Raw genomic sequence first — 16507 nt, 5'->3', positions numbered from 1 at the left:
TATGCATCACGAAGACAGTGGTTAAGAGCACTGACTGCTCTTCTAGAGGTCCTGAGTTCAATTCCAGCAACCACATGGTGGCTTACTGTTGTGGATTTAGTTTATTGTCTGTATAATGTTATTTGGGAATTTTGTAAGACTCCACCTATGAGAAACTTAAAGTCCCTGGCCCCAGCTGGATCTGGTTGGTAAATAAAGTTGCCGGTGGCCAATGGCTGGGTAGGGACACAGAGGCAGGACTTTAGGATTCATAGGCAAGGAGGAACTGAAGAAGAAGCAGAATTGCCATTGCTCGGAAGAGAAGATGCAGGCTTGAGATCTGTTAAGACTGAGTATCAATCATGTAAGAGCCAGGGAAGAGTGACCCAAGGTCACCATTGGGTCTATGGTAGCAAAACCGGAATAAAGATCTTAATAAGTAATAATTCAGATTCAGAAGTATTGAAGGGGAGGCATTAACAACATGGAAGCTTGGGAGTAGCCCAACCACTGCGCTATTTAAGCCACATTAAATGTAAGGCTGTGTGTGTGTGTGTGTGTGTGTGTGTGTGTGTGTGTATGTGTGTGCGTGTGCGAGCATGCCTTTCATTAGAGAATCCAGAACAGCAACAGCTCGCAACCATCTGTGATGGGATTCGATGGCATTTTCTGTCTGGTGTGTCTGAACACAGCCACAGTGTATTCGTATACATAAAGAAAAAAATGTGCACTACGGCCACGGTATTTTTAAAAAAGGTTTTGGTCAGGTAACAAAAGAGGGAACTAAGGTGAAAAAAAGGTCAGTTTAAACAGCTGCTGCAGGCAGATATAAGTTTTCTAAAGAACTAAGGATAATCTGCACCATAAAAATGGTCTGATATAACTTCCAGAAAACACTTAGGACTATGCTTCTTAGTTTAACAATATATTCATTGATTTCAAATGAATTTGCTCCGTAGAAAACATAATTAAACAGGTAACAGTTTGTCACAAAGGGGCAGGAACATTTTCTGTCCTACATTCTTGCAAGGAACAGATAAATATTACCACGTTTACTAACTTTTGGTACTTTTCATTTACTTAAAAATAAATAAAACAAGATGGTTCTTAAGGGAAAGGATTAATACATCAAGTCTTAGTGCTATGAATTAAACACATCATGGGAGCTCAAGAGGGCTCAGATGTAAAGGTACTTGGCCGGGGATAGCCTGACGATTTGAGTTGGATCCTCAGAATTCATGGTGGAAGGTGAAAACCAACTCATGCAAAGTTATCCTTTGACCTTTACACAAACGTCATGGCACACATGTCCACAAAAATAAAGAAATAAATAAATGAATGGTTTTAAAGGTAGTTTAAAGACTTACCATTAAAAACCTCATTAAATTCTCCAGGAGGGGCATGAATGATGAATTTTGCTGCTATACGTACCTAAGACAGAAATGAAGACATAAATATCACACTACACATTCTGCTAAAATGACAAAAACCCCAATCAATATTTCGTTAATTTCAAAGTTCTACAGAAAATGATTTTAAAGTATTTAACATTTCTACACTCAAACACGTTTGCTATTACTGTTTTAATCATTTTAATATACTTACACTATACAGACTAAATGAAGATAAAACTTAAGATTAAGATTAACTTATTAAGTGCTCGCTTCAGCAGCACATATACTAAGATTAACTTATTAATACAATCAAGAATTTAAAACTGTCTACACGTAAACATTTTCTCACAAGTTTACTTCTTTTAAACTAAAGAAGTTCATAATGGCCATATATGAGAAAAGATGCAATTAAATAGTTATATGATGGCAGCTGATTGACTCAAAACCAGGTACAGTGCATGCAAGCATTCCAAAATACACAAGACCCTGAGCTTCTGGTCCCAAATACTTTATCCAAATACAAAACTTTACCAGCAAACCCATTTAAAACTACCAAAAGTACTCTGAAAACTTAACAGAGAAAAAAAACAACAAAAACAGCTGAGCAAACTACATGAATGGATACTTCATACTTCACCAAATACTGCAAGCACAAGACATATACATATGCAAAAATGTACGCTCAGTATTCTTCATCAGAATATTGACAGAGAAATCAGGAAATACCACTCAGTGCAAAACAGAAAGGCTAAGATATGAAAATTGTTGGTCCAAGCTCATGACAAGTGCAGCACCCTCCAATACTTGCAGGAGTGTAAAGCTGTACAATGTACAACTAACGTGGAAAATATTTAGCACTTCTTATAGTTAGGCAAATGCCTTAAAATACAATAATATCATTCCAAATTATTACACACACACACACACACACACACACACACACACACACACACGCACACACACTCCTTTAGTTCCACACCAAAACTTATTCAAAACTGGAAATAATTTACAACCCAAACTTCCACAAACAGGCCACTGGAAAAATAAACTGTGACTCAGCTATATAATGTAATTACTTAGCAATAAAAAGGAACTACTGATACATGAAACAACTTGAATTAATTGTAAAGTACTGTACTGGAAAGAAAAGAGAAACTCAAAAGGTTAGTGATATTCTTTAAGACTTTTTGCATACAACATTTCGACCATAGTACATATGCTTTATAACTAATATTAGGGTTGCACATCCAATAAACCCATTTTTAGTTAAAGACATTGCTAAATCAAAAGTATTTCATTCATTTTATCTATCAAGCTCCAACACTTGCCACACACAATACATGCACTAGTGTCCAGTGTTCAGCTTAATGTCTCCATGGTTAATTGGAAGGTAGGATCACAGTCTCAAAAGCCTATCACACCATATATTCCTAGCCCAGGATAAGAACTAAACTCAAAATCTGAAAAAGGGTTTTCACTAACTAAAAGGGTGTGACTACCTTTGCACCATCATAAAGGTAAATACTGTGAATGGTCCTGTCTCAAGGGAGGAGACTTGGTAACAAAGGAGAGGAGTTCTGGAATGGGTAGGAAAGGGAATGACTAGAGAAAAATAAGGAAAAGAAAAAAAATACGGAGTGTGAGGGTGATGGAACTATGGCATGTCCAGATTTGGTAGTGAGTTCATTACTTTGTACATGTTAAAAGTCTGTACTTTTATTGTATGCCCATTTTGAAAAGAAAACTAGGTTTCTTCAAAAATGTTTAAGAATACTATTAAAAGGCATATTATATAAGAAGGATGTGTCGGTGAAATTTCCTTCTAAATAGTTATACCCATCAATCAATTCTGCTATCAGTTTTGGTCAGAAAAGCTTCATTTTTATATTCTGGTTTTGCCCTTGGTGTTTTTTTACTTCAGAGATTCATAAATATCCAAAAGTGCTAAGAGTTACTGTTGAATGCATAGGTCTGAACGGAACATCTGCATCGTTCCCTCCAAGGCTCAAAGACCACTGAGGAAGGGAAAGGTGTAAGAACCAGGAGTGGAATGTTGTGGGCCACTGTCCTCTAGCACAGTCACTGTACTTTTGAAGTCCCAAGTAGCTGTGTTACCTGCCAAGAACTACATAAAACTGGGCCCACAAACATTCCATCATAGAGAGAGACGTTAAGGAGGCCTCAGCATCTGGGCATCTGAGGGATAGAAACTACTTGATTACTGGTAAAGCTGCTTATCTTTGTGGGACCCAATTCACTGAAGTAATAGGGACAACGTGTATCCCGAGGAGGGTGGATGAGGAGGTAATGACCACTTTCAAAAGGAAGATAGGAGAAGGGAAGGAGAATGCAGGCAGAGAGAGAGAGAGAGAGAGAGAGAGAGAGAGAGAGAGAGAGAGAGAGAGAGAGAGAGAGAGAGAATGAATGAATATATATGAGAATACTAACTAGTCTGAGTTACAGGACCAAAGAACTGGTGCTGACTCTTACCTTTTCTGCTTGTCTGAGACCTAGCTGAGGTGCCTCCTACTGAAGCACCCCCTTTTCAAGCAGCATTGCCTAAATCCTTCTCTACTCTATCTCTGTGCCTTGTTCATTCCTCTTTGCCTTACACTCAGAATTGTTTTAAGACCTGTTTTTACTATGAAATCTGTTTTGGGCTCAGCCTCTAGGATCATACTCGGTTCAGTAAATAGTCCATAAATACTGTCTACTTAGATGGATTATATTTCAAAACAATTAATAGAACCTAACATTTATTGAACACTTGAAATTTATAATGGATGCTGGTTCCTAAGTCTTCAATTTAGCAACACCTAAGGAATTCCAGTAACTGTTTGCTGGGGTTTTCTAAGGAAACACAGCCAAAAGGATACAGAGATACATTGGAATTGGCTCTTAAGGTTATGGAGGCTTAAAAGTCTCACATTCTTACTAATTGGGAATAAAGGGAACCAGATCTTTGGGAAAGAGGACAGCATGGAGAAGGGTAGTGGGGACGGGGAATGAATGACAACAAAGTATAACCACACAGATGTATATAGAACTCCTTGGTAGAATCCATTATTTGTATGCTGTGGTGGTCTGAAGCATGTCTCCCATAGGATCATGTACTTGAATACTTGATCCCCATTTGGGGGCACAGGTTAGGGGGTTATAGAACCTTTAGGAGGTAAGACCTTGAGGGAGGGAAGTACATCACTGCGGACAGGCTTTGAGAACTTATAACCTCACCCTGCTTCCTGTAATGACCTGTCAGGATGGTCTCTAAGCCTTTGAAATCATAAGCCAAAAGAAACTCTTCCTTATTCTTTTGGTCATAGTGTTTATCACAGCAACATAAAGTAATAAATGTATATGTTAACCTAAAAATAAAAAGGGGTAGGGGGAGGAAACCATATACTTTTAAGGCAAAGGCAATGGATCTAACTATTAGGTTCACTTGCTAAGCCTACAATTCCATCTATTATGATTATGTTAACCGTCTTAACTGCCTCCTCCCAGGTAAAGAGCTGTTAGAAAGCATTAAAACAAAAGTCATAGTCATGACCATGCTAACAATGGAAGACTGCATGTTCAAAAAATAAACTTTTATTGTATAAGCTTAAGACTCAAAGTAGTTTTTAACATTCTTGTATGACACATGCTGCATATAGACCTGTCAAAACTAAAATACTACTATATATATGTATATATATAATACAAATTAGTACTTATGTTCAAAATGTTTAGCTGCTTCTAAAGAAAAGGTACACACCTCAGAATTTGTCAGTTTTAATTTTAGTGTAAAAGCAAATGTGATTTTTTTTTTGTTCTATGGATGGATTATTATTGCACTATGTGACCAAAAGACAGCACGAGCTTTCTCTTATATCCAAACTGAATGGCAGAACTAAAACAGTGCCACTTAGGACTTTGTGAAATTTCAGAAGAACTTTACTTTGTATTTCTGAAGTAACAAAAATGTGTCTGTTACAATGACAAAAAGTGCCATCTTGCTAAGATACTGAGGTAGTCACAGATATGCAAGCAAAACACTTGTACAAATAAAAAAAAAAATTACTGTAGTAGTAAAAGGGTAATGGCCCTTGCCCAATTGCTTTCCAATTCTATTTGAGGTTAACTCCACAGAAGAGCACTAGCACTAGATGACTAGCACTGTAAATCCAGCCAAAACCCCATGGCTAAGAAGGTATGAAGTCCTAGTGGAAACTTACACTATTGTACAGCTAAAGTGACATAACCCCAAATGCCTTTTAAATATATGTTTATACTCAAAGCCAGACAAACACTACGCTCAGACTTAATCAAAGAAGTCTCACTTTCCAGTAAATGGAAACAAATGTAGAGTCTCGTGCCTGCACAAGATACTGAGAATAAAGGAGGGCTGTGAAAGTGGGGAGGAAGCAATCTAAGAGCTACAAGATAGGAAAAGGGCTTAAAATGCTGTCTTCTAAACACAAGAAAGCCCTGGCAATCATGAACTCAAGCAGCTTCAGATGGAGAGGTGGCTCCTGGGTCCCTACCACCTACTACTTACCGGACTGCTGGAAACTTAACAGATTCTGAAAGAGGGAGGCATACTACTCAATTGTGTACTCACTGGTGAGCATACCAGGCTATAATACAAAGTTCTAAACCCAAGGTTATGCAGATGGCTCTAGTTAAACTCTGTGGGACACGAGACAACAAAGAAGCCTCAAAAATAGGAAATGGTATCTGCAAAGAGGAAGAGGAATTGGCAGCAACAGGAGGGAAATAAAAACCAACTGGGGTGGGGATAACAAGAACACAATATATGCATGTATGGAACTGCACAACACAATTGATATAAGCAACAATAACAAAAACGGCTAAGTTTCCACGCCCTTTTCTAAAATCCTCAATAATCTATTTCCGATTTAGCTGTGAACCAAAGAAAACAAGACGAAGATTTTGTCTGTGCACCTCCATATCTGGCTACTTTTGAATGGTGCCTGGCAAACAGCAAACCCTTTGATATTTTTTGACTAATAACACACAAATAAAAGTTACTAATGCCCCATAGTTGACACTTAGTAGTTACTTTGTGTTGGAAAAAAAACCTAGAAGTACCACTAATGAGCTATCATCTAATTAGAATGGCCAGATATTGTGGTATATACATGAAATGCTCCTCCCCTGCCCCCAGCTCACAGACTAGGACCCAGTTGCTCTCTGAGGGGTATGGAGAAGTGACTGGATTCTCTTTAATCGGTGGATTAATCCCCTGATGGATACAGGGTTTAATGGCATTACTGGGAAGTAGGGGTGGGAGCCTAGCTGGAAGATCTCTTAGAAGAGTGTACATGAGGACTCTACTTTGCCCTGGTCCCTTCTGCATTTCCTTTTCTGTGCTTCCTGTCTACAATGAGGGAAATGAGTGCCTCTGCCACATGACAGCTTTCTAGCAGCTTCACCCATGCTGAAGTAGAACTACTTGGTGCTACAGCTGTAAGCAATACCAACTATAATAACCAATGAACTAACAGAGATACCAACCTACATTTGAGTGCAGTCGATTCATTGGTCTGTTATCTGTGTCTAAGCTGGATTGCACAGACATTTGATTATGTTCTTCCCAAGAAAAGTCATGAAACAATATGTTAGTATACTAGCCTTAGTATAATAGTATTGTATTAGTATTTTTAAACATTTATTTACTCTGTGCATGTGTGTGTGGTGTGTATGCACACACCATGAAGCATATATGGGGTCAAAGAGTTAAGCGTTCATTCCTCCCACTATTCATTCATTCACCTGTTAGAGAGTTCATTCCTTCCACTCTAGACTCTGGAAGTAGAGCACTGGCTATGAGTTGGCAACAAGTGCCTTTACCTGCTGAGCCGTCTCACCAGTCCCAGGACCAGAATTCTTAAAAACAACACTATATTACAAACATCTTCCCACTCTATGATAGATTGTGTCCTACAGAGCTACAAAAATCATTTAAATCTTCTGGCATTTGTAGTGCATTCATTTTTCCATATATCAACACTCCTCACTTTACCAGTGACTGTTCAAACATCAAGTGACAGAACACAAAAAAGTTAGGATCCCATTCGACTTCATGGTATCCATGTGCAGTTGGCTTTTTATCAACATCAACACAAACTCTAGAAAAGCATTTTTTTAAACTCCCATAAACCTAAGTTTAATTTATTAAACTTATTTTTGGTGCTGGCAATTGAACTCAAGGCCTTATTATGACAAGCAAGTATTCTGTTAAAAATTTCCCAGTCTATAAACTAAAATTTTTAAAAAGTGAAGCTTGAGATATTTTTCAACTTTTATAAAAAACCAAGCCATTAGATAATGATTTTGTTATTCTGCTATTTCTGGATCTGTGATTTTTACACTGAAATGCTAAGTTCTATTCTTTATGAAAAATGGCTCTCAAATGTCCTGAAATATTCTATAAAAATTTCTCATTGAATGAAGTCTAAGAAATTCTATTTATATTTTAGCTGATATGAAATTCTTGCTTACAGTAGATATTGGTTCAACAGAATTCATCCACAAGATTAAATTAGGAATGAGCTTTTCCAAAAGAGCTTACTAGTCAAGCCTACTTTTTGTTAAGGCGCTATTAACTATACATTAAGGTGAAATCTAGCAGTTCGAAATTATTTGCATAACAAGATTTCTTAAGTCAGTTATATTATAGGAGGGGAAAATATTTTAAGCTGCTCATATATAAATTACATTTAGCATTTGAACTGCAAACACCTGTACCTCACAAAACACCAGGGATTAATAGACTCTAAAAACCAATGGCAAAATTTAGGAAAAAAAAAATTAAGACAGCTAGATTTCCATAGAAAAATCTGACATTATATGCTTTTATTCTTCATGACACAGGTTTTCTTTCAACTCTGTGAACTATAGGCTATTCATTTATTTACTCACTGAACCATTTTACTAGTTGCATGCAGGGTACTGGCAGGTGCTATGGATGACATCACTTCTGTACTTATAGAACAGGGAAGAAAAGTAAACCAGAGAGCATTAAAAAAAAAATTGTACTTAGTACCAATGATGATTTATTAAGTTCAAGAGAGATTAAATGAGCCAATAATCTGAACTGAATTGCAAGAATAACATTTCTATCTTTTTAAAAAATGACTTGTTTTTATTTTATGTTCACTGGTGTTTTGCCTACATGTGTTTCTATGTGAGGGTGTTGGAACCCCGGAACCAGAGTTACAAAAAGTTGTGAGTTTCCATGTGGGTGCTGGGAATTGAACACAAGTCCTCTGAAGAGCCAATTACTACTCATATTTACAAATATATTCACAAAGTTCAGCAGAACCTAAGGCCAAGAGATAAACCTACTCAAGATGTTAGAAAAGGACCAGAGCATGATTAAACAGCATATATGAAAAGTGTCACAATTTTCCAAGTAGAAAGGAATACAAAGCCACTAGTTTGGGATGGCTCCAAGCTCCCTGAGTGTGGGGGTTGGAGAGGTGCATCATCATGCCAAGCACTAGGCACTGGTATTTTTTGAGACTATAGAAAAGAATAGTTTGAATATAAGTAGCCAGAGAAATTAATCTACAAACGCCCCCCCAACACACACACACACACACACACACACACACACACACACACACACACACACTTGCCCATAGCGAATGCAACAGAAAGGAAAAAACAGATCTGACACAATTTCTAGGTCTCTTAACTTTAATTTTTATTTCTTTCTTAAATGCTACTATTGACCTAACTGTACTATTTGATTGGTGAAATTCTGTTACAACCTGATAATCTTGTCAACCCAGAGATTATGAACTCAATACTAACATAATTATTTTTTACAAACAAGAAACAAATTATTTGTGTAAGACATTTTTGATCATGATCATAAAGATGACAAAATTTTGCTCTAAGGTACAAGTCAAGCAGAAAAGAATTTAACAAAGCAAACTTGAAATATAGGACCTACGCGACTACAGCAATGAGAACAGGGATGTATAGAAATGGAGGGGGCCAGAGATAAAGCTTAGTTGGAAGGAGGCTTGACAAAGTCCAGGCTTCATCCCCAGCTTTAAACTCAGCAAGACAGAGTGCATGGTACAAGTAGGAGGACCAAAAGTTCAAGGTCATCCTCCACTCGATATACTGTTCCAGGCTCACTAATGCTGCAGTACCAAGAGCAGCCGCCATAGAAGTGTGCTCACTGGTCCAGGGAGAAAACTCTCTCAACTATTACTGTCCTCCTTCAGCAGAGTTTGAGAATGGTTCTCTTTGAGCTCTATATAACAATTTCATACAGTGTCAAATTCACGAAAATGCTTTATTATACAATTCAAATGAACTAAGAAAGAATAAGAAAGAAAAACTCTTTCTGGCTTGGAGTTTCTATAACTATGTAAAATTTACAGAGTCACACTATGACAAATTAATGCCGTTAAGGAACTTCATAGTTTCTTCAGCTAAATTTACTTCCTTATTAACACTGTGGCCAAAAGAAATTAAGCCATAAAAATCACAGTACATTCAGCCTAGTGTCCTAGATACTTTCCCCCTTCTGTTTGTTTGTTTTTGAGAGAGAGTTTCCCTGTGTAGCTCTGACTGGCTCGTAACTCAGAAAATCAAGCTAAACTTGGTCGGACTGAAACTTTTTCCTCCTGATCAGCCTTCAGGGTAGTGGGATTACAGGTATGCCTACAACGCCCAGTCAATCTCTTTCTGTTGTTGCTTTCTATAGGCTGGCCTCAGACCTAGAGATCCTCCAGCCCCAGTTTCCTCAGTACTTAGATTACAAATCTGCTCTGCCACACCCAACTACGAATTTCTAAAATGTCTCATCTCACAGGACCAGTAAGAAACTATAAAGCAGCAGCACACAATGTTCACATTACATAAAAATAAACTTCTTTTTAAAAGTGATGAAAACAGAAGTTTACCAGTTAACATTTTCACTAAGTATAAAACATAAATTTAGAACCTACAAAGAACCACTGCTTCCTTTTTAAAAATAAACAAATTGAAAACCAAGATATAAAACCAGGATAGTTCTACAATCAACTTCAAGGGAACATAATGTCATTAAGTATGCAAGCAAACCTGAATTCTGACAAACTTAGGTTTAAAGTTCACCTCTGCCATTTCCCTCCTATATAAGGCTTTTAAAATCTTAATTTACTTACAGGTAAAGGGTAATAAAACTATCTACTTCAAACTTAAAAAAGAAAATGCAACCTATTTTTCTTATGTGATAAGCACATACAAACTACAGTATTATACATCATAGTACCTCCCCTTCTTTAGACCTAAAATCTAAACAAAAACTCAAGTGTAAAAAGTATTTAAAACTTACTCCTGAAAATCACAAGCAAGGAAATAACAATAGAGAAGCATGATTTAAGAACTGGTCTTAAATATTACAATTGAATCCATTTCTGATCCATATGGAACACCCTCCTTCTAAAACAGTACAAGTCTACTGGGTAATAAAAGTGACAAGAACACTGTTTTCAATTTACTGGGTTATTTAAATTTCACTAGAAAGTTAAGCCACTGATTTCTTCAATTTAGAAAATACTGTTATAAAATCTGAATGTGAATCCCACCCTAAGAATTCTCTTCTCACTATCTTCCAAGTCAATTGAGCGCTTAAAAAGTACATGAAAGAAAACAAAACATGAAAAAAAATCCCTCCAAGAACTTTCAAACATTATTTTTCCTGTAGTGTGCACTGGTATATTTTCAATTAACAGCTTAACACTATTCAATGTTACTGTACAGCAACTTTTATGGACTTAAGAGTCTAACTCTGTGAATTAAAGTATGTTTGCCCCCATTTTGTTAGGTTATCTACCCTTAGTGGTTCTCTAACACCCAACTAAAATTGAGTATGTTTCCCACACCGGTGTACTTTATCTGGAACTTAAAAACTAAGCTAAGGTCAGACATTTCCAAAGTGCACCACACTCATGTCAGTCAAGTCTTAAGTTTCAAAAAACGTCTCGGTCTTTTCCAGAAAATATTCAAAATGTATAGAGTTCCCCTCACAGTACTCGCCCCTAGGTATGAGGTCGCCCTCAGTCGCCAAAGAAAATGGGCAAGAGTCTCAGTTCAATCAGATTTCGTATCACAAATGTGAGAACTTGAGTCCTGCATTTGGTCCCAGTGCTGTCACAGCATTTAACACACAGTAAAAGGAGTTGCACCCGCTCGCCCTCTTCGGAGTTGGTCCTATCAGGAAGATGGGATGTCACCAAATCTGCCCCAAGGGGGGGAAGCGGCCAAGTTGGACAGAAAACAACTATTGGGGGGAGGTGTCTTTGTGAACAATACTGCCTTCCGGGGAACATGGGAGCAGCAATTAAAAAAAAAAAGGTAATGACAATATTAATAAAAGAAATGGATGGCAGGGGGTTGGAGGGAAAGGGGGCGGGATGTAGAAACTGCGACCTCCAGAGGGAAGGAAACACCCTGGAGAACCAGGAAGCACTTCGCGTTGGGGAGGAGAAACTGCAGGAAAAAGTGAGGGTCGGCTAAGCCGTTTCCCCCTCCCGCCCGCCTCACGGCGAAAGCCCCAGGCCAGGCGGCGCCGCTCCGCTGTCGGCCGCTCCCCAGCCCGGACCCCTAGGGCCCGGTCCCGCCACCCCCGCTCCGGCCCGCGGCCGCCCGGCTCCGCTTCCTATTTTCGGAGCACACACCCTACAAGGAGCGGAGGGGCCCGGCCTCCGGGAGCCGAGGCAGCACCCCGCTCGAGAGGCGCAGGCGTGCGGCCCACCACCAGAGCCCGCCCGGGGTCAGATTCCAGCCCTTGCGTCTCAGCTCTCGGTCCCGTCCGCCCTGCTCTTCACCGCCGCGGCGCCTACCTTCTCCTCATCGGACAACTGCTCCTCCAGATCCGCCATCTTCCTTCTGGCGACAAACCGTGGCGCTGGTGGCAGCAGCGGCCACCTGACTTCCCCCTTTCCGTGCGGTCTTCCGCGCCGCGCGCCCCCGCCAAGGGAGGGGCCCGCCGCCCAGGCCGCCGCGCACGCGCCCCGGAGCTCCGCCTCCCGGATCCAAGCCACTGCGCACACGCCCGGGAGCTCCGCCTTCCTCAAGCCGCCGCGCACGCGCCCCAGAGCTCCGCCTCCCTCCCCTGATCGCAGGCCTGAGCGCCACTGTGCGCGTGCGCAGCGCCTCCAAAGTCGGATTGCTATGGTATCTTCTGTCATCCTGCTCTGGTGCCTTCTCTACCCAATGATGACCATATGGACCAGGTTGGCGATGAGTACATTCTGAGCCCATGACTTTGTTCCCACCAAGTCCTGAACGCTGCCAACAAAAAATGTGAAAAGCTGTACCAATTTAAAACATTTTTAAGTATTAGGAAAAATACTGTTTTAATTAAAATAGGCACACACAATCCAGTCCATAATTGAAAGATTACTTTTGATATATTCATTTATTCATCCAAAACTATTTATTGGTCTTTTATAATAGGAAGGCCCTGGTGCTAGTTCTTAGGAATAAGAAAAGGAGAAAAAAAAAAAACCCAGACAAACCTAAATCCCAGAGAAACTGCTCTTAAGCTCACCTCTATTAATTAGACATTAAGTTAGGGAAGGCATTGTACTCTTGGAAGGAAATAAAATGTTAAGTTAGCCTTGGATGTGTACCCTCATGAACTGGCTATCCAGAATACTTACAGGACATTCACTAGAAATTTCAATTTCATGCAACCAATTTTTAGGTAAATATCCTATGAAGGATTTGAAACATTCTAAAAACATTATTTATTGTTTTCACATTTTACTGGCTGTCTCATTTTTATTTGCTAAATCTGGCAGCTCTACTACTGAAGCTTCAATTATTAAAAAAAAAAAAAAGTAAGGATGAAGTCAAAGCTGACACAAGAAGCAGCCAGAAACATTGTTAAAATTGAGTTGCTAGTTCAGTAGACCTGAGTGGACCAGAGAATCTATATTTCTTACAGGTTCCCAAGTACGAGGAGTGCTATTCATCTGAAAACTACCCTTTGTTTGTGGAGGACTTAGAATTTAGCTAGGAGTTAAGACTTTAATAATTAGAAAGTGAGAAGCCATTGAAGGCATTCGGACAGTGTCACGACATGAACGGAACATGCTTGGCAGTGTCAGTCTGACAGCTGTGTGTAAATAACAGGTAAGAGTGCCCTTAAGAGTTCAAATAGCTATTTGGGTCCAAAAACACTATCATTAAGTGACTTACTAAAGTGTTCGTTTGCAGAACAGAAGAGGAAGCTGACACTCGAGGGAGCTGAAAGTGTCCAGTTGAAGATAAACCCATGGAGACAGTATGCAAGTTAATAAAGTACAGTGTCTGGCCAAAACTCTCAGGAGCGACAAATCAATATCAATTTCCTCTTTTATAGTTTCTAAACCCTCGCTTTATTTATTGCTCCCGGCAATTGTGTGTGCTCAAGTATTACTGTACCTCCAAACCAAAGTTCAGTAATTTAACCAACGCTGCATGCTCCCACATGACTGAATCCTAGGCATTTTTTCAACATCCCATATTCTTTCCACTGCCAGAACTTTCTCCCTTTCTCCACAGAATAAAACTTAATGGAGGTACCCTCTCTGGCATGCCAGCAATCCAGTTCACAGCACCTGCTTCATCAACAATCTCTCTGGAATTCAGGGTTTTCCCTCCAATGTTGTTCCTGTTGACTTAGCATTTTATATTTTGTGCGGTGGGTACTCAGTAAATGTTGCATAGTAACTTACGGGCGGCACTGCTCTTTACAAGCTTCGCCAAAAATCTCATACGGTTTTGCAATAATCTGAGTCAGAGTATGTTTCTAGCTGTGTCTTTGGTCATATTCTACATATGGTTCCCATAGTAATTCAAAGAGCAGTTAATTACCTATAATGTTGAATAGTCCCTATTGTAATCTCTTAATGCTACCTTCTTGATACAGCTAAAGAGAATTGCCGAATTTAAGTGACATGTATTTGGAAGGGATTTCAGTAGGTATGAATAAGAACTGATTGTTACACGACTGCATGAAGAAACGTGCTGGTATCTTTGCCTCTGGTGCTTCATAATCAAGAGGTAAGCAAAAGTTTCCTTACACAGTTCTACCCACATGAGAACTTCTACCCCCTTTCTCTCTAAGATAAGTTTTATTTACTCCTTGAGAATATTAGAGAATATATTTTGATCTTATCGAATCCCTTCCTCCCTCCCCAACTTCACCCACATCCTCTCATGATCTTTCTATTTAATTTTCAAACTCAATACTCTTTTGCTTTTTGGTGGTTGGGCCTGTCTTTTTAAGATTGCTTTAAAAAATATTCTTTTAAAATGTGTATTGGTGTTTTGCCTGCATTTATGTCTGTGTGAGGGTGCCAGATCCCCTGGAACTGGGGTTACAGACAGTTGTGTGTGACCACGTGGGTGCTGGGAATTAGCAGCCAGTGTTCTTAACCACTGAACCATCTCTTCAGAACTGCTTTCTTTTTCTCAATTTCCTGTCGATATGCTCAAAGTCTGTAGCTATATTTTAAATTTATCATGAAGGTTGGTGGGATGGCTCAGCAGATAAAGGTGTTTGCCAACAAGCCCGATAATCTGAGTTCGATCACGGATCTCCAGAACCCACACAGTAACATGAGTGAACCAACTTCTCTAAGTTGTCTTCCAACATACACACATACTGTGGCATGCACCTCCCACAAACTTACTGTGGACAGAGGTTACCTGATTTCATAGACACAAAATCTTGGGATCCATTACTGTGGAGCAGTTTCCTTGGAGATTAAAATTCTTTGTCCCAAGTCTAGTTGAGTTAACTAGTGGGTTGAATGGAGTTATTTACAGGAGTATGGTGGCTCCATTGGGAGGGTAGCCATACCAGCCTGGGTAATGACTCATAAGAGTAGCCCTCTGAGAGGTGTCTGTGTGATCTGTAGACAGTGAGTCTCCTTTCTCCACTGATGTGATAACTGCTCATATAATGTGTAAAGCGCAAGAACAAGACTTGTGACTTTTGTTTACTTCTCGAGCCTTGTAAATTTCATTACTTCCTGACGCTTCCTATGACTCCTGCTGGAAAGGAGTGTTTTGATTCTGAGAATATAGCTACAAAAACCCTCATTGAATCTTGCAATGTCTTTTTTTGTCCTCCCAGACTCCTGTGTAAAGTTTTCCATTGATTTTTTTGTCATATACCCTAGTGCAAAGACATTCATATTTTATACTTATTAACATCTAGGGTCTGCTTTTTTTTAAGCTCCAGTTAGCCTTGGGAGACTTACTCTGACTGTTCTCATTTATTTTCATTTGCAGTTGGAGATATTACTGGTGCCGCTCTTACAGGCCTGTTCTATGGACTTACTGAGATCACAGGCAGTGTGCTTAGCATCCGGGTCAGCATTAAGATAAGTCTTAATGATGTTAGTTATTGTCATCACAGTACCATCTGGTCTTCGAGACCATGGCCTATGTCTTTATTAGCTTCTGGCATATCTAGTGTGTGGAGCATAAGCATTTGAAGAGAAATGTTGTTGGAATGCATATCCAGCTATTCATTTCACATACCTGAATGGGAATTTAAAATTGTGCTAGTAGTCAGGTGGTGGTTTCAAGTGTCCTAAAATGAAGTTTGGGGATTCCAGAACACGGCAGCAAACAATTCTCTTAGAGAGTCCCAAGTTATTCAATTTCCACTTAACTAACTCTGTAATTGATTTTTTTTAACTCTTTAATTTCCCTGTCACTGTAAATTTAAGTCTTCAGTGTTGTTATATGTTCCAAATGAATCACAGATGATGGGTAAGCCCTAATGTGATCCGTTAGGGCAAATCAAGAAAGTATTAAATTTTATATTATCACCTATTACTAACGTACAATAGTTTAGGCATACAAACAAAACAAAACATAGTTTACTTCTTCCCTATCCCTTTCTCTCTCCTTTCCCCAGAAATAACCACTAACCTGAGTCGCATGCTTGTTATTTCTACACATTCTTCTTTCTTTCCATTCAGTTTTTCTGTCTGATAGCCATATAATAGAGTCTTAAAATACATTTATACAATGAATTATTATCATTTTGATAGTTTTATAAATACCATGGGTAGAGAACATTAGACCAATTACTGATAAAAGCATAAAACAAACAAGAT

At 39.1% G+C, this 16507-nt stretch overlaps 1 protein-coding gene and 1 long non-coding RNA gene across 2 annotated transcripts in view; one reads left to right on the top strand and one right to left on the bottom strand.

Annotated features, from left to right (window-relative positions):
* Capza2 (capping actin protein of muscle Z-line subunit alpha 2) overlaps window positions 1-12322 on the bottom strand; it is a 35885-nt gene extending 23563 nt beyond the window's left edge. Inside the window, 2 exon segments of the mRNA NM_001009180.3 lie at window positions 1347-1410; window positions 12227-12322. Coding sequence (NP_001009180.1) covers window positions 1347-1410; window positions 12227-12265 — 103 coding nt within the window. The 5' untranslated portion in view covers window positions 12266-12322.
* On the top strand, window positions 11852-15897 carry LOC147994760 (uncharacterized). Its single transcript, XR_015686393.1, has 5 exons — window positions 11852-12619; window positions 13336-13523; window positions 13608-14073; window positions 14302-14435; window positions 15672-15897. It is a non-coding gene; the product is annotated as an uncharacterized LOC147994760 (long non-coding RNA).
* Window positions 15898-16507: the final 610 nt, after the last annotated feature.

The sequence above is a fragment of the Rattus norvegicus genome, chromosome 4 (genome assembly GCF_021556685.1).
Source record: "Rattus norvegicus strain SHRSP/BbbUtx chromosome 4, alternate assembly SHRSP_T2T, whole genome shotgun sequence".
Taxonomy (NCBI): Eukaryota; Metazoa; Chordata; class Mammalia; order Rodentia; family Muridae; genus Rattus; species Rattus norvegicus.
This window is presented reverse-complemented; position numbering and strand designations above follow the sequence as displayed.